This window comes from Phalacrocorax carbo, chromosome 3, assembly GCF_963921805.1.
Source record: "Phalacrocorax carbo chromosome 3, bPhaCar2.1, whole genome shotgun sequence".
NCBI classification, from domain to species: Eukaryota; Metazoa; Chordata; class Aves; order Suliformes; family Phalacrocoracidae; genus Phalacrocorax; species Phalacrocorax carbo.
The window spans coordinates 84,067,443-84,088,862 of NC_087515.1; the positions used below are offsets into that span (position 1 = coordinate 84,067,443).

General features: G+C 38.6%; 1 protein-coding gene across 7 annotated transcripts in view; it reads left to right on the forward strand.

Moving 5' to 3' along the window:
- Window positions 1-21,420, forward strand: part of FBXL4 (F-box and leucine rich repeat protein 4) — a 70,594-nt gene that overhangs the window by 1,334 nt on the left and 47,840 nt on the right. For 6 of the 7 annotated variants that reach the window (XR_010372258.1, XR_010372257.1, XR_010372259.1 and 3 more), the window contains exons 3-5: window positions 4,689-4,851; window positions 5,644-6,233; window positions 15,351-15,696. Coding sequence is in view for 4 of the 7 variants with exons in the window: in XM_064447578.1 (XP_064303648.1) it covers window positions 5,725-6,233; window positions 15,351-15,696 (855 nt within the window). In the remaining 3 variants the exon portion in view is untranslated. Of the gene's footprint in view, window positions 1-15; window positions 184-4,688; window positions 4,852-5,643; window positions 6,234-15,350; window positions 15,697-21,420 lie in introns of all 7 variants that reach the window. The other variant, XM_064447581.1, reaches the window with a different exon arrangement.

Here is a 21,420-nt window from a genome sequence, read left to right on the forward strand (position 1 = left end):
TCTGTTATACTGCAGTGCTAAACCACGCAATGAGTTCTGGTCCTAGCAGGAAGGAACAGTCAATCAGTGAAATCAGTGATCTGAAATTCTTGGATTTTGCATGTTTTGGTGCCCATGACAGCAACACAAGCAAGACTTTAAATAGAATTGTCATAATGTTTCTTCTTTCTTTTTTTTCAAACTGTAAGTTTATAAGTTGCAAGTATGTAAAATGGCTACGGTTTTAGTGTCAGAACTCATTACAGGAAGAAACACAGCAAGTGGGGCCCGAGTTTAAAGTATGCTGTAAGAGCTTATTAATTTTTAATTAATATTAGCTTCCAGTTTCAACAAGTTGAGTGTAGATGTTGGTATAATCTAGGTAATTAACGGGGAGAGATGCAAGCCTGTGGTAGAAATAGTCTGGTTTAGCCTGTAATGTAAGGTTCCAGGGTTCCCTCTGTGCAATAACATGCAGAGATGATTAAGAGTTTTCCCACTGACCATCTAAGATGCATATATTAAATTGTATTAATCTTCAGAAATAATACAGTCTATTGTTTTTGTCATTTATACATTCTTTGTAATTTGTTAGTGTTGCTGTTTCTTTTATAGTCAAATGAAAGACAACTCTGCGCAGCACTCACAAGTGTGAGATCAGGAAACTTGGTGTAAAGACAAATTATTACCTCTGTGGCTTAAAAAATCAAACCTGGTGTATACATGACTTGTATATACAACATTTGCTTCGCTTGAAATAGTATGAACTCTTGTCTAACACATGCATTGCCAGGGATGGCTCAGGGACGAAATATGCCATCTTTATTTTTTTCCTGGGTCTAATATCTGCTATTTGTTATGTTTTTACACACATCCTTCACTTTGCAGCCCCTCCGAATTTCCCACCTGTTCTCAGCAGTCTGGTTGGTGAATGCATATGTAACTGTGTCCTGTTTCTGGTCTCATGGGATGAAATTGTGAATACTGGGGAGTTGCATTTGCAAAAACAACCAAAATGAATAGGTGCAATAATCATTAACAGGAGGGATTGCTTGAAAGCTGGACAATAGATCTGTGTACGTAAACTCCCTGTAAAGAGGCAAAATAGACTGAAGAGATCTAGTGCTTTTGAATGGTTTAATGAGTGCCTGTTCCCATGAAATCTGTACAGAAACCATAAGACATTTTCCTTTATTGAGGTTTGTTGTGTTTGAAAGAAGGAAATAGTGAATTACAGTCTTAGGAGGCTTTCTGTAGGTATAGCATGAAGGGAATAAGGGATATTTGTAATAGGAAAAGGGAATTTGCCCATATAATTGAAATAGTTGTCAATTAAATAATGATCTGAATAGGAGAGATTGTAAATAATGGGATGGGCTCTGATGTATTTTGAAAGAAGGTAGCATCTCTCTCTCTTTGGAAAGTTTTATTCCAGGTCTAGTCCAATCTCATTGTCTGGAGTCCTGTCTGTCTTCTAAAACTAGAGGTAACATCTCCATGGCCCTTGGAGCTGGTCTGACTTGGGCCTCTTGCAGCCTTCCTGCCCCTTGAGCCAGTGCTGACGTCATGTTAACTGGCAACGGGTTGGTTCGGGATGATGAACAGACTGAAAACTACAGTTGCTTGCAGGGGTGGTTGGTGTCTGGCTGGATGAGCCCCAGGACTCACCTGGCTCCCCAGTGGTGCTGGCTAGAGAGCTGGTGGCTCTGTGGCTGTGAAGCAGAGAGGGATGGGTCTGTGTAGGGCCTGAGATAGGAGGGCAGAGTGCAGGCAGCCCCGAGATAGGCGGGCCACGGGGTCCGGTCTGGAAGTGCAAAACAGGCACGTAGGCATAGGGCAGCACCTCTTAATGTCACTGTGCATTCATAGCATATTGCTTTTTGTTTCTAACCAAACCATTAACGGCTCTGTGCTAGTCTGTGGTGACTGCTGAAGGTACCGGTATTTAATAGCGCCATTTCAGTCCGTTTAATGGTATCTTGACTGAAAAACATTATGCTATGAAAGAAACAATATAAAAGAAAAGAAGGCTGCTGCCTGGGAGAAGGAGAATAAGATACATTTAAAAGAAACCTTTATTAAGCTTTGGTTTGGCAGAATTATGCCTGTATGAGAGAAAATGAATAATATACAACAGGCCAAAGACACTGCTGGAGACTGGAAGGTATAGTTGCATAAGCCCAAATGGATCTCTTAAAAATAGTCAAGCAGTTTGGGGAAGGGGGGAGTTTTCCACATAAACTTTGCATGTACATGAACTACTCTGCTCCAGAGCTGTTTATCTCGATGCTTCGCATAGGCTTGAGTCTGCATTTTTATCTTTTTTTTGCGCAGTTAAATCCCTTTAATTGGGAATCAGCTTGACCTGTGGTAGTTCCTGAAAAAAAAAATCTTTATATCATCTGGCCCTACTGATCTGTATTTAATGTAATTCTTTCACTAGCTTATTATCCTTTAACCTCCAGAGCAGTTTTTCATTGGTCTTTTAACTCCACACTCTCCAAAAGAAGAGTTCCTATTTGTATTGTATGCTTATTTATCCTTCTTTTGTAATAGTTTTCTGTTTTCTCTTACTTGTTATAAACTACTGAATCCTACGTTGCTTTAACTCCACTTGTGTTGTTTAGACTGATACATTTTTATGAAAGCTGTCTGCTCTTCCCTGTTTCTTTCTGCTTGCTTTTGAGCTTGTTGACCAATGTCAGCCAAAATTGACAAAGTGGTGTCAGTGTCAAGTACATAAAATTTTTACAAGGTTTACAAAAATCATCAAGTTGGTAGAGGGGGAATGACCCAAATGAATGTTTCTGCTAATGGAAAACCGGCAGCATTATTTCAAGTTATCTGCTCTGTTAGACCTGACTTAAACTGGCCAGTTAGTTGATGTACAGCTTTGAACCACCCGGTGGTTATGCTACTCTTTGACAAGCTGGTAAGGAGCACAGCTGGGTTTTACAACAGCGCTACAAGACCTCTGGGCTGTTGCCAGAGGAAGCCTGGAGTTTGCAGTGCAGACGTGAAGTTATGTGGGATGTATTTGTGAGATAGGTGATTCACACCTGATCTTGAAGTACCCTGGCTGAATGATTCTTAAAACTGAGCTCTGTAAAGCTGTAATTTCCATGGAGCAGCCTTCAAACCATTTTAATTAGTGAAATTTTGGGTTAGAAGCTCATGTATATGTGGGTCTACACATGATTCCAGGGCTTGACAGCAGTAAGTTTGTTGAAGTTTAATGTCTGTTGGCGTATTCTGTAAATAGGTTTTTCTTTTTAAGAGGGAAGAATCCAGAAGGAGAATGCATTTGTAATCTTCACTTACATCTTGCAGCAGCTCCACGCTGAAAAGATAAAATAACAATTTTCAGTTGGTTTTTTTTAAGGAGGAGAGATTGGGGGTTGTGCTGCTTTTTCCCCAGTGCCTTTTCTAAAAGGTGGCTCAACAGGATGTTTGGGGGAAATGTGACATTATTGGGTTTTGGCATACCAGGAGAGCTTGAAGTGGATCCAGCATATCATCTTATGCATTCCCTTCTGCACAGAATGTCAGGAGTAATTCATGTTGTTGACAGCTATGTCAACATGTGAAACTGAATGAAGGACAGGAACTAAACAAAAAGCTAATAATAGAAGAGGCAAGAAAGTGAGAAGTGAACACTTCGTTAGTAAACTTTCTCACTGTCACAAGTAAGAGGGTCAAATAGTACAGCCTGTCCTTATCTGTTACCACAGGAGCCTTCTTGTTGGCAACGTTCAAGCGAAAGAGAGCTGTTTGTACATCTATGTGCGTTTTGCTAGTATGGGAAACAAGCAGTTTACCCAAAAAACAGGCGCAGTGAATTTGTATAGAGGCATAAAAAGTCACTTTGATTCGTCGCTACTTGTTTACTTATTTACCCTACTTTAAGGTTATGTTTCGAAAAACTCTGTAAAGTATGGTCTCACTTGTACCCATTGCAAACATTAAACATGTGGTTTGTCTGCCAGGCAACATGAGGCTTCATGTTAGTTGTTGTTTGATGTGTCTTCTGCAATAGAAGAGTCACCTCTGTTGGTTCAGTGATTACCACAGTATATATCTTGTGGTAGACTAACCAGCAATTCCAGTACAGGCTGCTGAAGAAACATTTATTCTATTTTGAGAGATGCTTACTCATCCCTGTTTTGGCCTCTTAACAGGTTACAGGCATTACTCCTTATTCTTTCCTAGTAAAGCTGATGAACAAGTTAATAGGAAGGCCAGTTTGTGGTACTGGAGGCTGTGAATTCTGGAGTGCTGTGTTACTGCCCAAGTGTGGTGTGTACTGCTAGCAGAAATCAGAGAATGTATTCCGTGTTTTGTTTTGTGTTGGTAAATCTAACAGTTTACATCACACAGGTATGGAGCGGCTGCTAAATATGGGACAAGCATATGTAAGAGGATCTTTATTAGTAGGCAATATGATACAGCCCCTCTGTGTCCTAAAGACAACATTCAGCTATAAAAATTTCTTCACCATTGTAAATAGGAAACTTTACTAAAGAGACTTAACCTTTAATTTAGCTTTTTCTAATTGTTAAACCTGCTTGTTTGTTGTTTTTACAATTATTAATTATTGGTATTATTGGTATGTTTTGTGTTGATTTTTAGGTGGCCTGGCAGTATGCAGATGTAGTATGGTTTGTGTTTAACTGAATTGTTACATAAATGAAAATATTTTCTTTTGTCAGAAGTAAAATGCTTTCTGTGGGGACTTCTGCTTCTGATGCCAGGACTCTTTTGAAGACTTACTCTGTCGCTTGGCTTAAAGGAAGATGATAAATTCTGAGCATCCTTCAAGAGGCTGGTGACCCTTCCATCATTGGTGAATGCTGTCATGGACAGCCTCAAAGGGTAAAGACAGTATTTTTGTGAGTCTGTTTCAAGCTGGTGCTCTGATATAGGAAGCAGTGTGTTAAGTTTTTGGTTTAGATTAACTGTCCAAAGCTCACTCTTTTCACTCTTAAAACCATTCACAAATTATGGGAACAAATTAGACGAAACAATTAGCTGGAGTAGCTGTCCAACTTTCTACGTGAGCTGTCTTTGAAGGGTGTGTATACTCTCCAGAGTATAATATAATATACGTATACTTGATCTAGTTTCACATGAACTAATTTGGGCATGGAGGAGTCTTACTGCAAAATGTAAGCAGTGAAATAACTTAGATTTTGTCAGGCTGTATACTGCTGCAGCCTGACTGGGTACCTGAGTACTTTGTTTAAAAGTCAGTGTTTAAAAACTGCACTACAGGTCATTTTAGCTGTACCTCTAGATACTCTTCTACAGTTGTTTACTCCAAGGGCCAGATTTCATTTCATACTTGATTACATTTCCATAAGTCAGTGCAAGATTTCTTTCTCTTAATAAATCCCTGAAAATAAAGCTCCGTCTAACCATTAGTCATCTTGTTGCTTGAGGGCTAGTTTTGGCTAATGTTTCTTTACAGTCTTCTCTTTTTTTTAAACTCAGTAAATGGGAAGCCACGCTTAGTAGCTTCCAACTAAATAATTGTCTTAAAATGAAATGGAACTAGTTTATTAATGTTTTAGTAGCAGTACATTTAAGAGGATATTAAAAAGAGTACAGTTCGCTTTCTAAGAATGGTTCATTGTCTCACTGTGTTTATTCATTGTGTTTTATCAGCTCTTTTCCAAAATACTACAAGCAGTTAATGCACCTTATAAAGGACTCCTGACCTTTCGCATCTTCCTAAGTCATATCTAGATGTCACCAGTGTTTCCCATGTTAACAGTTCTGAGCATGTTTTACTATATGTGCCTTCGGCGCCGAGCTAGGACAGCGACGAGAGGAGAAATGAACAGCCGGAGGGCTATTGAATCAAACACCCGAGCCTTACCTATCAATGTTGAAATAGTTCAGTATGCCAAAGAAGTGCTGGATTTCAGCTCTCACTATGGTAGTGAAAACAGCATGTCGTATACCATGTGGAATTTAGCAGGTATTCCAAATGTGTACCCTAGTTCTGGTGACTTTACTCAGACTGCTGTCTTTCGAACTTATGGGACCTGGTGGGATCGTTGCCCTAGCGCTCGGCTGCCATTCAAGAGGACGCCACCCACCTTCTGTAGCCAGGACTATGTGGAACTTGCTTTTGAGGAACCAGTTTATCCAACTGCAGTGCACATTTTGGAAACGTATCATCCTGGAGCTGTAGTCAGAATTTTGGCATGCTCTGCAAATCCTTACTCACAAAATCCACCAGCTGAAGTAAGGTAATTTTTTTTTTCCCCCTGCTTTATGCTTTCCTGCAAGATGTTAAATGCTACAAATAATGCTGTTTAGCAAACTTTGCTTCCTAGTATTTCTCTGTTTTGTATCTGACCCACTTTTCCTTTATTTCTGCCTGTTTTTAAAACTGTGGTGACATGTTTTTATAGCAACTTCAGAGATGCAGATTTTTTTGGTAGGAATTAATGCAGATCCTAATATCTAATTTAATTTGTGCAATGATGGTTTTTGTGTTGGAGTTTTTATGAGTAATAATTATTATGTAGGTGAATAACTTTTGAAATGGCAGTTCCAAGTTCTTCGCTTTCTCCAATAAGAAAAGCAAATTGTGTAGAAGAGGCTGAGGATTCACAGTTGCTGTGTCATCCTGCTTTAAGTAGCCATAAATTCTTCCTTCTCTCTGCATGCTTTAGGTTGTGTGTATAGTACATTCAGGTACTGTAATTGTTCATATGGAAATGAGGCTAAAAACAGGATCACAGAACAGTCGGACAAGGTGATGCCATTTGTCTGATCTCGGTTTTTGGTCTGATTAAAGCGTGCAAGCCGCACTTCATTCTTACGTTTGCATCAGAGATGGAAACATGCTGATTTGATCCTGTTGGTTTTCCTCATAGTAGGAACTCCTGATGAAATTCCAGTTGGGGGGCAGGAATATTGGGGACCTGGGGAATGGTAAGATAATAAAGAAAAACACTGTGTATGAGGTGTAAAGCTCTTAGTGAGGAGGTGAGGAAATAGAATTGGAAGGAGAAAGAGAACAGGGAAAAGCACATGGTGGTGAAAAACATTGGGAAGCACTATCAGTATGTGTAAAGAAAGTATTGCATATACATCAGAAAGAGATAAAATGATACCAAACCCATAAAGGAGGGGAGAACTGATAGAAGAAAGACTTAACAAAATGTATCCTGTAGAAAAAAATATGCCAACAAATACTGTATTCCTTTGAAATTCATGCTTTGGTTGTATAAGCAGTGTTAGCTTGGATGCTGGTTGTTTTTTCCCTGACATGCCTTTTACAGATACAGCTAAAAAGCATACTTCTAGGTCTAACTTAATATCCCATGCTTCCTAATACTAGGCCATTGATGTTTATACAAAAACCCTAGAAAATCAGGTGTCATGTTATATATTCAAAATTCCCAACCAATGTATTTCGTGTGATTCTATCATCTACTGTTGATTAGTGCAGTTGTTTGTTTTACAGCCAATATATACTAATGAGTGTGTGGTGTATAGCTCTAAAGTAAACATCCAAATTCAAGGAAGAGTGATAGGTCAAACTAATAATAATAGGCCACCTAATTTCAGAGGTAGAAGTGTGTTTGGCACTGTAATACAGAACTTATTTATAGGATGGTATGTGGTAAAGGCAACTCTTAAGACTTTTGAACTCAACCTAATGTGAAATGACTTTTGGCCAACTACTCTCTGAACTTTTAGTTTTACTTTTTTATTTTATGGTATAGATTTTACTACTTTGTTTTATGATGTATAAATTATTTCTGTAACTTGATAATACTGCATTGGAGTAATAGTAGGGTAGTGTGCTGCAGGGCAGTACAAGGATATAACTGAGTAATAAGCTGATGCTATTTTATAAAAACATCTGTTTAGGTTTTGGTTCTTCAAACAATACACTTTTTTAGTTTTGTGTAAAGATCAAGAAGTGTTGAAGGAAAGCTCAAGAAATGTTAACTGAAGGAGCTATTTAGTGAGGTGCACTAAAAAAAAGAAAATTGTTCAGAGATCTAAAAATAGATGGAAGTGAAAATACCAATATAAAACTTTTTGGGGTGTGCTTTATGACTCCTCTTGGGGAGTGGTCAGAGAGAGAGCTCAGACTTTTCCTCCTTCTTAAAAAATGGATGAAGTTTCTGTAGGATCCTGCTTTTTAATTTCTAGGCAGGAATATCTTCTGTCCTGCCTACCTAGGTTAATGATATTTTTGGATAGAAGGAAGTTATCTCGAGGAGCCTCAGAACCATTTGTCTGTGCTGCATCTTCAGTACTTGCCAGTCTTGATGCTAGAGAAGTGTTAGAGGGGCTTTTTTCTTTTGGCTTACTTTTCCTCAGCAGGGCTTGTTCAGAGCTGTGCATTTTGTTTGTCACTTCCTTTATTCTGAAAGAGACAAATGTGTCTTATGCATCATGTCTTGAAGGGAAGATGAAGGCACCCTTTCTCCACATGAGGTATGCAGTATTTTTTCTCTGTTCCATTTGCTCACCTTTATGAGGGGAATATAGAGAGTTGCAACAACACAGTCTCTTTTCTGCTTCAGTTCTTGGTCCCTTGTTTTCACTTCCAAAAGCTCTCTGAGATGTCAACAAGAATTATTTTTTTGAAGGTGGAATGCTGCAGATAATCTCAGGTGATTATGTATTTAACTGATATTTCAGACTTGAACTGCCATACTATTTTCGTCTGTTAAAAAAAGGCCACGTCCCAGTTACTCGAAGGGCACTTCGAACCTTGTTTTCCTCTTCTATTTTGATACTCAATTTTAAATCACCTTATTACCTAAAAACCTTAAAGTGCTGTTTTGTTGTATCTGCTGACTCTGGATCTGTTTCTTTCTGAACGCCAGTGTAAAAAGGGCATGTCATTAGAAAGGTTCCTTTTCACCAGTTCTTGCTCTGATATAAAAAGAAGGCCAAATTAATGGTGGAGTTAAAACTGTTGAGAGGAAAATGTCTGAGACTTGTTTAAATGTTACACTTAGTGGATTATACTAGTCCACCTGAGTAATTTTTTTGCTCTGTTTAGTACTTAAAACATCAGCTCATCCAAGACTTTGCTGTGTGCAAAAGCTTCTAACCTGGAAGAGGCTCTGTAAGGACTTGGTGTACCGCAGTCCTTGCTCAAGAGGACTTCATGTATTCTTGTAGAAGAATGGCTATACCCCACATAGTTAGCCGATGTGTTGCTGTGTTGCTCACTATGCTTCAGCTGCGTGAAAGAAACAACTTATGCAGGTGTTCAGGAAAAGGGTTTTAGTCATGTTACTCTGTTGGTGCATTGAATACTGCTATCAGTTACAGCTTTATGATGCTCTCAGATCAGCTTTATTCAGAGTAATTTTAGAGGTAGGATCAGCTCTTCATGGAATGGGAATAATAATTTATCTTTCAGAATTGAATGTAATTGCTCCTAAATAATTCGAATGCTGAAAACACAACAGTTAATTTGAAGTTTTTTCATTATAGTTTAACCAGCTTCCAGCAATTTGAGGATTCTGTCCTCTCATATATTTTGCTGCTTTAAACACAGAAGGCATTACCTCACTCTCCTCTGCATAAAAAGCATAAATGTCAGAAACCGCTGTCTTCACACGTGGAGACCTCTTCTGCTTTTCATTAGTGTCACTCACACCTTGACTGGTGGGAAGTGTTTGGTAATTTCTTAAACTATACTAACATACATTAGTATCCATGTACAAATTTGTTACATGAATTGCCTGAGTGCAGAAAACCCAAGCAAAAATTACTAATCTGAGATTAAGGGAATATTGTAGCACATAGTCTCAGTTTTTGTCACGAAGAAATCCATCCCTATTTTGTGTTGTGCTGTGATTATTACACTAGTGTAGACTTGAGATCGCGTACTGTATTGCACATTCTGTGAACATAGGGTTTGGTGACAACGATGAGTCCCTCTTCAGCCAGTGGAAGAAGCTGAGCTCCACACAGGTGTGATGGGGACACGGCACCTGACAATGGCATGAGCTGAACCCAACCAAGAGAATTTTTTTTGTTGTTTCTCATAGTGTATTAGGTTGATGGATAAGATCTGTTAGCTTCTGTGATGAGGAGAATGTTTTCTTTCCTGTTTCTTTTTCTTCCTCATTTATCCAGAAGGCTTACTCCTGGCGATTCCCTAATGGCTTCTTCAGTGTCAGCCCTTTTGAAACATTTTGATACTCCTAATAGTTAGCTGCTGTCAGACAGGAAGAGTTTCTGTGTGTTTAAATGGGAGCTTTCAAGTCAGAAATATTTTTTTTCAGAAGTTTTTCAACTTTTTCCTTTAAAAAAATAACTTTGCTTTTTAAATTTGGAATATAAAAGAAAAAATTGGTCCCTGATCATCTTCTCTCGTGGTCTTTTTTTAACTTAATTTGACAGTTTCTCTTATCTCATGTACATTATAGTGACACCACATATTCATGTGCTTTTATAAAAGCTCAAAACCAGAGATTCCTCACTAATCTGGGATGTGTGGCAGGGCTTGGGGTGATGTTTCATAGCATATGTCCTTACTGCTATGCGATGATTGCTTCTTTACTAGACTGGAGATTGTTTTGCGATTATTTTTTTTTCCTGTTTTACACAGAAAGTGTAATACTGATTAGGTTGTTTCTCACAGGTGAGATACCATGATCATTTGACTGGCTTGGGAGTACTTCCATTCTGCCTTGTGTGTTACTGCCATTTATTTCTATTTAATTTAATTTTTTTCATGTCATTTAGAATTTTGCTAGATGCTCTTTTGAGCAAAATTGCAAGTTTGATTTGTAGATGAAACAGTTAGGCTCAGTATTTCCTGGCTTAGATGTGTTTGCTGCATGTGAGGTTCATTTCTCTTAAGGTCTTGAAGAGCCTGTAGAGGTGGAAGCTGCTGCAACCAGAGGAGCAGGCTAAGGAAGACGGACAAACTAAAAGGCTTCCTCTCCTTCCATTAGGAAGGTGATTTTATTTAGGCAATACAATGCTAATCCAGGTGGGAATGATGCAGGTTTGTTTGCTGGCAGCTAGGATAGGGATCAAATGTTTGATGGGGAGGGAGGGCGGGGGAAAATCCCCCTCTTCTGATAAAGGGAGTGAAACCAGAAAGGCAGTGTACTGAATGTAAAATATTGTGGGTCTCTTGCTTGTAGAGATTGGCATTCAGATGGTTCTTTCACTCTACCTTTTGTTCCCTGTGAATCTCAGATGAGGGCACCCAAAACGCTGCTGATACCATCAACACATCAGAGTGTGATAAGGGACCTTCAGGGCTGTATCTCACCTATGTGTAACACACAACTTAAGTTCCAGCGATTTACATCCTTACTTATAAATTGTTTTGACATCTTCAGGGAAACAGCTTTTTCTTGTCCAGATGACTGTCACAGAAGAATGAGACATGGTCATTTTTGAGAAACCCATAAAAACCTCACATGGACAGGGCAGTTATTTGAAATATCTTTTGCTATTTTAAATGCCCTGAGCATTCTTGGAGTCCTGTCTGCTCTCTGGTATTTCAGAATTGAACTCTCAAAGTAGAAATGAAAATCTGCTGCGTATTTCCCCGTAGTAATTAGGCTGCTGTGAACTCTGCTTATCACACTGATCTGAATGGTTCTAAAATTGTTCTCATGATCAGTCTTCCCTGCCTTTTGTATTTACAAATGCACAGCTGTGGCCAGGGGTGCACTTTCCAGGTTATGTTGAACCTAGTATGCTGAAGCGTCCCCAGCATGTTAGCAGGCAGGAGGCATTTTCTTGTAAGTAGCCTACAGATTATTTACAGAGCACTTGGATAGGAGCAGGTGGGATGTGCTGTAATAACATGTCATGATTATAATTGTTGCAGAAGTTGCAATTTCAGCAAAGGCGTGGTCGTATTATTCTCTGAGTTTCCTAACGTTTTCCTTGTTGGTCTTTCTGAAACTTTCCCTTCTTTTGGCTTTTAACAGAGCTATAAGTTTCTTGGGACAGCGCAATTATTTTTTTGTGCTGCAATGCACGTAGTGCTTTATTCAGTTTCTACACCAATCTTAATTTTACAATGCAAGAAATCTCAGTAGATTGCAGGCAAAGTTTAATCTTGTCTCACTGGAGAGAAATCTGATTACTTTTCCTAGGAGCCACTTTTCCAAAGAATCTTTCTTATTACTTATTTTCTTCAGAAGTAACCAGGTCTACTCAAGCATCATCTTAGCCATTAAAAAGCTTTCCAACAGCACTAGGTCAACAAAAAACTAAACAAGCATTAAATATATACTCTCATTTGACACGAACTGTGCAAGTATATTTCTCAGCCTTAAAATCACTAGACTCTGTTTTCCTTCATGGTGAGGGAGGAGAATGGGAATTTTTTTTCTACTTTTTTTTTAAACACATAGGTGTATGGAGTCTTTAGTATCAGAAGTTCGAGCAGAATGAGTTCCTGGCTATCTTCGTGAGGTAGAGAGAAATCTAATGGGAAAACTGAGTCCATTAAAGCTGAACGGAAACACTTTATTTAAAAGACCTCATTTTCTTCAGTCACTAGAGAAAATAGTACAGATGTTACTGCCTCTCATTCAGACTTTGCATGGCAGTGTAAAGACTGAGGCTTCCTAGCACACTGCTGGTGAAACCACCTTATCAAAGTACTTTCATTGCAACATCTTTGATCAGCTGTTACTGAATATTTTCAAGACTTGAGGACAGTGTCCTACCTTCAGTCATCTAATTCTGCTTGATTTTTTGAGAGCTACCTAATGAATTCAAAAGTGGGGGGAGGAAATTTCCTTTGACTTATTTACTGGTGTTCATTGGAATTCAGTTTTTCTGACACATTTAAGTGTCAAAGTGCTGATCCTAGATGAAGAGACCACTTCCAGTTGCAGTAATGGGTGTATTGAGGGTATGCCTACACTCAGGAAGAATTTACCAGCCCTGACTCAGAGAAATTGCTATGGCCTGTTCTTGTGTGCGGTGCTGCCAAGGCAGAGAGGAACATCAAATCAACCTCATAGACTTGAGGTTTTCCAGTTAAACCAACAGCTAACTCCTTTAAAGCTAGATTGGTGGGCTGTTGGTGAAAAGAAAACAGTATGACAAGGACAGTGGAAAATAGTCACTGGTCTTGTTTTTCATCAGCACTTAGTATGTGATGTGGAATTTCACAAGATTGTAAAGTCATGTTACGTGTCTTTCCTTTTCTCTAGTTTACTACAAAGACTGGAAACTAGAGACACTACTTGCTGAGAGAGGTTATTGCTCTGCAATTTGATGAACCTAGACCTCAAGATGCATTATTTTTTCCAGAGCTCTGCTACTGCTAGATAATCCTCTCCAGGGCACCAAAGGAGAAGTCAATAACTGAGACACATTCTGTTAAAAGTTGATGGTCCAGTGTGTGCTGAATTAGTGAAAAAATAGTCTTGAGTTTCCCTAAGGGTAGTTTGAGTGGGTATATGAAAGTGTCTAAGCAAAATGTCATATGGTGATCTGGATGTGTTCAAGAAAGGTCATATGCATTGCCAACATTAAGTATTTGCTTAGGGAATCGACCTATGTGAGAGGGCATGACAGTGGGACTATATCTGTTACTTTCTGCCATGAACTGACATTCATTTCCTAAGTGAATGAAATCTTCTCTTAGTAATAAGTCTTTCTTATAAAAACTGTTAACCTTAAGGTAGAGTTGTTCACTCTCCTACACTGGTACTTTCTGATATGCCATGTAGTCACTAGTCCTGCGTGTTTGTTTTTAGTTCATTACTTCCCCTCCACCCCCCACTTTGACAGAAGGCTTCTGCAGGCCTCCCATTCTACTGCAAGGTGCTTGTGGAGTGCAGCATGATGTGGGGATAGGAAAGCTGATCTGTGCATACTTGAAAATGTCCATTGTGAAGTGGAAGTTTCAGCCAATACGGATTAATTTTCCTATCCTTGAAACAGTAGCCAATAATCAAGCTTCTAAGCCTTATTTTTACCATATGCTACGTTTTAGTCAAAGCCCTTACATATGTTTTACTTTCTGTCGTGATGGACAAAGCTTAAGCATTTGGTTCTGGAAAACAAAGCATCTTGATTTTTTTTTTTTTTTAATTAATTTTTTCCCCCTGTGGGTTCTGCAGTGCATGTCAGTGTTGAGCAATACTTGTATGCTCAGAGTGGTAGTACCTGGTAGGGAAAGCCAAGATGCTGAGGAACTAGGGAACAGTATTTCTTGAGACCCATGTGATCAGACAAGTAGCCTGAGAGAAATCCTTGAACCTGGGACTAGGGTGGTCAGAAAGAGGGGAGTAGATGTGGAAGTGACCTGGGTTATGCACGCAGGATGCAGAGATTGCTGGAAGTGTACAGTCAAAGGGAGTAGCAGCAGTGGCTGCTGGAGGCTTCCTTTAGGAATTAACTAGAAGGAGGAAAAGATGGGCATCAGTGACTGAAGGACCTCCCAAATCCATTCACTGGATGAGGGCCCACACAGATATAAAGAGGAGTTTTTTGTTTTCAGACATTTTGGCAAGTTTGGGAGCACTGAAGACCTAGTGAATATATGACTCGATTCTCCAGATTTTTCACCTGGCAGCAGGTTTCATTGTCATTTACTGGAGATTTGAGGTCTGCATATGAAAGTAAGGATGTATGTGTGGAGGTTCTGTGCATGCCCTGAACCTCCTTCTGTCATTGGACCAAAGAGGAGAAAGTCTTCAGTTCAGCAGTTTTGAAATTCTAACGGCTTTTTGCAAAGGACCCTTTAAAAAACTACTTGAAGATTCTATTTTCTGTGGTAATTTGACAGTGAATTACTTTTAAAAGGAATAGCTTGCTTACCTAGACAGTTAAACAAAGTAAAGTTTAGATTGATTATTTAATAATTTGCAATGCTGCTATTTGAAGAGGTTTGATGTTACAGAGTATGAGCTATGGGGTTTTTAAATTTTTTTGTGAAAACCTTTTATGGGAAATACGAGAGGTCAGCTGACTGTATATTTGGGTTACATGGCAAGACTGTTCCTTGCATATTTACACTAACACACCATCATTGTGAAGACATCTGTAATCCATTTGTTATGATTACCTTACCTGTGAGAGGTTAGAACAACTTGTGTATGTATAACAGTGCTCTAACATAAGTGTGTGACAATGCGTACGCAGCTTGTTTTGTTAGTTAGCAATGCAGACAAAACATGCTAAGGTCATGAATTAGTGTGCCCTGTTAAATTCATCCTTAGGATATTTATCAAATCTAGGGAAAACATAACTTTCATTGTCTCTTCAACCACGTTTCTCACTTGTTAAATACTTCCAACAGAGAAACACTCTTACTGTGTTCAGGAAATGCTTTAGTAACTTTGATTTTAATCCCTAAACTGTCTGTATGTGCGATTTTTCTTTCACAGATGGGAAATCCTTTGGTCCGAGGCACCTACAAAGGTGAATGGTCTTCAGGCTCGGCAATTCACACCTTGTATCAAACAGATAAACTTTCCCACAAATTTAATCCGCCTGGAAGTGAACAGCTCTCTTCTGGACTATTACACTGAACTGGATGCAGTAGTACTACATGGTGTGAAAGAGAGACCTGTGCTTTCACTTAAGACTTCGATGATTGATATGAATGATATTGATGAAGATGAGGATGAAGAAAAGTATGGCTGTGGAATGGACACCCTTAATAAACAGTTCAGCATTGTTACCCTCAGGGAATGGCCAACTAACGGATATTTTGATAAACTGCCTTATGAGGTAAGAAAAGCATGTTTATACTCAGTGTATTTGTCTGGATCATTAAGGGTGCAATGGTGCTTTTTAGGGTACTGGTCAAGATTGCTGCTTTTTCCAGTTAGGGTTCCTTGCATTCTTTTGTGCATCTCCTGCAGCTATTGTATAGTTATGCCTGAATGTATAAGTCTGTCTACTTCCATGGGTGGATGTCAGCAAGCCACTTTGCTGGTATTTGCATAGTTATTGCACTTTTATTTCTCAAGAATCTGTCCACTCATACATGGGTTTTACACCAGTTATTCTAGCCTTGAATTTCTAGCTCTTGAACTCAGAAGCTTCTGGGAGTTTTCCAGTACTTTTAGTCCTCATGCTTGATAAAGAAGATCTATAAAAGACATATGAAAAGATCGAATCAAGATCTGGAAGTGGAAATGGTTTGTAATAGGCTAAAACTTTCTTTTCCTGTTATCTCTCTTGCAAAAGCACAAAACTTTGTTCTTGAAGCTGCCGTAATATTTTCATATTACCATGAAATAAGAGTCTTCCATCCAGCTAAGTTTTGAATCATGGTGCAGGTAAAAAGTGTTATAGCTGGACTAATGTAATGCTGTCTTGTTTTGATGTTTGCTACTTTTTAGTCTATCATTAGCACAGAAAACAGTTCTGAGGAAACTGCTCCTTTCAGTTCCCCTGGTGGCGGGGCCGTTCCAAGTGTGCTCAGAGTCCATGTAGATAAATATTTTCTTTCCTGTAATTTCCAGTATAATGAGATTGTGAAGTATGATTGCTGAATATTGTGTGCAGGCCAAGAAATTCTCAGTGGGGTGTAGCTGTTTATGGAGGCTGGTATCCTAGTTAGAATAAGAATTGAGAGGTGAAATAAATGTCTTCACCTCTTCTGAAATAAACTAGGTTTGCACATAGTGGAAAGGAGCCTTTACTTGCCGGTCAGACCTCTGGACTTGAGCTGGGGCATGATTGTTCCTGCTCTTCAGTGTAGTGCAGTCTGGCAAAAGAAGCATTTGTTTACTATGGTAACTCATCAAATGCTTGGAGTGCTTGTGGCTTGAATCAGACTCACTTTTGAAAGTGAAGGGAGGATGGTGAGAGATGCTGTCACTGATTGCAGGGCAATTCCAGAAATAGGCGATCTAATCAAATAGTGGTTTGGTTTTGTCACATCTTTTGTCTCTGAGTACCCCGGTTTGGCATGTGAAGGCCATGGTTGGGTGACTGTGTGTCCTAGTAACCTGCAGAAGTTTGCTGTGCTTGTAAAGAGGAAACAGGAAGAAAATGTAACAACTGTCTCCATCTTTCTCCTCTGTATTTATCCTCTCTTTTAAGTCTTCTACTGTTAGAGGTTGGAGGGGAGGTTGTTGCCGCAGTGGAATAATAGACGAAGATACTGACTTGATCCTGAGTTAGCTGTAGTGGTGGTTCCCCCCCCCGCCCCGAGTCCATGTAATGTTTAATGTTTTACTGTTGCTGTTTTTGTGTCAGTACGAAAGTAAAAAAGTTCTTTGCATATGCAAAAGTGCAGTTGATTTCAGAATATCTTAAAATGTGTAACTGTTTGAAAGTTTGAAAACTGTGTTGGTTTTAGTCATTCAAAGAAATTAACTGTAGAGAAAATGATTTAAATCTAGGAAGTCTTGTCTGAAGAGGCTGGATAAATTGATTTGTAATATAGTAGGCTACCACAGAGATTGGTTAATTTCTTTGTTCCACATGATTATACATATTAAGATTATAATTTAGGAAGTATTTGTGTAGTCCTGTTGCTCCTATGAACTTCTGCCTTCATGTACTTTGTGCTTTTCTGCTTTCCTGGTTGTGTACCAGTTTCCTTTTTTATCCATTTTTTAACACCTTTGGTTTCATGAATGCATTTATATGATTTATCAATACCAAGCACACTTTTTTCTTCTGCTTTGATTTAAAGAAACTGAAAATATGAATGGAATATTTATCAGAAAACTACAAAAGACTATTTCTGGACTAGTCTTGTGCTAGCAGAAATCGTAGTCTCCTACTTTCTTGGTCCAGCTGGAAGGTTTGGGTATCGGAACAATAAAAATGTGGTACTTTGTAGTATGACAGTTTTTATTGCATCAGGTATGGGAATAGTGCTCTGCATGCTGTCCTCAAGACTGACAAATGTCAGATTTTCTGGGAAGTGTTCGAACCTTGTAATGATGAACTAAGGCAACCGCTGACTCCTTCCAGTTTTGATAAATTACGTGAAAAATATTATGTTTTTATATGTTCATGTTGACTGTGAACATGTAACTGTCCTAAGTCTTCATATATATGCCTATTTGAGCTGTTTCAGGCTTTTTTGTACTACCCTCCATAATTCACAAAATATGCACGCTGAATGGTCTTCTGTCCTAATCTTAAGGTAGGCAGCAGTTCCTCCAGCCTTTGTTTTGCCTTCATTGTGTCTATGAAACTTCCATAGACTATCCTTTCATGGACTGTGTTGTTTCTCAAAATGGCATTAGGAATGTCTTGCTGCAGTGTGATCTCCAAAAACATTGTAAGAGTCTAGATTGTTCCTGCCAACAAAAGAGAAAAATGCTCCTGGGGCACAGACTTTGTTAGAAGAAAGTGTGAAATCTTAGATGCACTAGGTGAGAGAATTTTCTTTCCCTGCTCATGGATGGTGTTAACCAGCCCTTAGTAGCTGTAAAGTACTTGTACTATCATCTGTTCTTCAGAATAACCTTAAAATTAAGGATTTTCTAGGAGATGCTTCATGTCCTTATTTTTCTTGCCAGTTACCTTTGACAAGTAGCAAGTGCTACTTGTAAAGTGGAAGGAGTAAGGCCTTAGTCTTAGTTGGCTTTGTAGGAATGCTTGAGACCTGAAGGCCTGTACAAGTTAAAAGTGTTTGAGAAAGGTGAGGAATACCTGCCACAGCATACCTGTAGTGCAGTTTGAGATTCACCGAGATGTGCCAGGTACCAAGAACCTAACTTTTGTTCACCAGAGAGGAGAGTCAGGAGAAATGCTGCATGCTGCAGTCCAAAAGATATTTTTATATAAATTTTGATATAAAAAGATATGAATGACATCTTTGTCATTACTTGAAGCCAGTTTTTCCAAAAGCTGCCTACAAGATTTATGAGCTGTTCATGTCTACTGGGGAAGCGAATTTCACCGCTAAATGTGGATTTGGCACCTATGTTCCAGGAAAGCGGGTCTTGAGTGTAAGATCTGCATCCCTTAAACGATACTTATTTAGAAGAATCAGAGCAATAAGCTGGATCATTTTTAAGTGTCATACACTTTTTTCCCTCAACAGTAAACTTCTTAAGGTTTTCGAGAACAAGCATTTGTAGGTTTTCAGATAATCAGCAAGATTTTATGCCTCTCTCTGGAAAGAGAAACTTGTGAGGGTCTTAAAAGCTGTCGTAACAGCTAATAACCATACGGCACCAGATTCTCTTCAGTTAATGGCCAATATACTGGCAGTTGCTGTAGCAGACTAGCCTCTGAGTGATGGTACATGGAGAAGATCTCTCTAGCTTTAGTCCTCCTGGAGTCTTGGTTATTTGATTGTGCAGTCTGTCAGTAAGATCCTTTTCTGCTCTTTGGATCAAGAAGAGGCTTAACCTTTACAGTTTTTCATTCCTGAGAGGATCAGAGCCTCTAGCCTGGTGATACATAGCCTGCTCTGCCAAAGCATGTTATGTGAGTGGAATAAAGAAAAGAGAGTGTTAAATGGTTGTGTTTTGTGGAACAGTTGCAAGATCCACTTTTCATGCGTTCACATGCATGCATGTGTATGCATTTGCTGGTGCAAGCTATAGGATCGTGGAACTAGGGACTGTGTTTTCTTAAACTCCGTTGAGGAATGTCAGAAGCCTTAGAATACAGTCTTCTTCCTGCCTTCTGTCTTTGCCTTTTTGTGCACATATCCTTCGTCCTTTATCTGAGCATGTCTTAGTATCAATTCTAATTAGAGTCTAAGCTGTGGCAGCTCTAGCTCCAGAATGAAAAAATTTTGCAAGTAATTCATTTGTATGTTTCTGAATGAGTGATTTGCATAGACCAATGTATTTTCATATTGGAGGGACTCACGTTGAAGAACTGAAAGAAAATTTGTACAAAGTTCTGATATTCTAGGTTTGACCAGCATCCAAGCATTATTTCCTGGCCAAATCAAATTCTGCGTTATTGTGTTCGAGCCACAGACAGTATTTTATTGGGTATTGCTTGCTGTTATTCAGCAAAAAAAAGTGGGAGAAACTTCTGGGTAGGTAAGTACTATTGGGAGCTACGCCATTGGTAAAGTTTTACCCCATGTATTGAAGAGTATGATGGAAATCCTGTCTGAGCTTATAAGTGAATGTTGCAGCGAGTAAGATGTGTGGTTTCTTTAAGATGCTGTATGTTTTAATTTATAATTAAAAATAAATGCATTTATGTAAAATGCTGCAGTTGGGGCCTGTGGTGGTAATAAAACACACAAGTTGGGTACGAATCAGGATCTTTTTTTATGCTTAAACAATATACAATGAATTTGTGTACTGTTGTTTGTTGAATTGTTGTGGAGACTTATGATTTGGAAACCTCCAGTTTTTGGAGGTTTTAACTGTAATGGGTGTTGATCTCACCACATCTCTAAAGCTGGCATGTACCATGTTTGCCCTGGAAATGGGAAAGTACTTGTGTACTTTTGGTCCATCATAGCTTAGAGAGGTGATCAGTGTTATATAAATTGTAGTTTTCTTCTCTATATTCCTCTGTATTGTTTTTTCCAATAATCTTTGTTTTTACTGATTGATTTATAAGAAAGTGGGAAGCTATAATTTGCCATAATTTTTCAAAAATGCAGAGTAAAAGCAGTTGTTTGTAAGAAACTGTTACGAAATTAATTTCCAAAGCAGATACTCAATTCTGCAGCATTCTTGGACTCACCATGAACACAGTATAACACAATACAGCACATCATGTCACATACTCATTATGGTATCAAGTTTTACTTTATGCTAGGATACACATACATAAAAAGCAGATTTCTGACAGACACCAGACTCCAGATTAACGGTGATTAACGGCTATTAGCCTGTAGGTTTGGAACCTGTTATCTTTGTTTAATCAAGAGCCAGAAAAGTAGTACTTTATATCTTAATGTCATAGTAGTGACATTTTATTATATCTTTTTCATTCTAGATACTATGAAGTAGCATAATTTCAGTAAAAAACTAAAGGAGGATTACTTTTTCTGATTAAGACATTCATGTGGTAAGAGATTTCGTCTCAGGTGTAGAAAGATTGCAATATCCTGCATGTTATAAAATACTGATTGAAGTCATCAGTTAGTGTAAAGGGACACTGGTGAGGCATTTATAGTTTCATTCACCATTATCTTCACTGCTCAGAAGCCACAATAACTTTTTTACCATTGAACAAAATTTGTGTTACCTTGTTTTTATCAGACATTATTATGCCACATCAATTGTAGATAGAAATTTAGCTAACTGTGCAGCCTTTGCTCAGCGCTCAGCTCTAGAAAACTTATGAAATTAGCATGGAAAAAATCTGAGGGAAAAGACATTCGTAAAATAGATATTTAGGTGGCTTAGAGTGTGAAAGAGCTGGAAGGCTGCAACATAGTTTGAAACTGTCTTTCAGAATATTGAAAATTATTTAAAGTAAAATGATGGCTTTAGAAAAATAGGTGTATGTTTAGGTATCTACTATTAGAATGACAAACAAAACTATGCTAAGCAACTT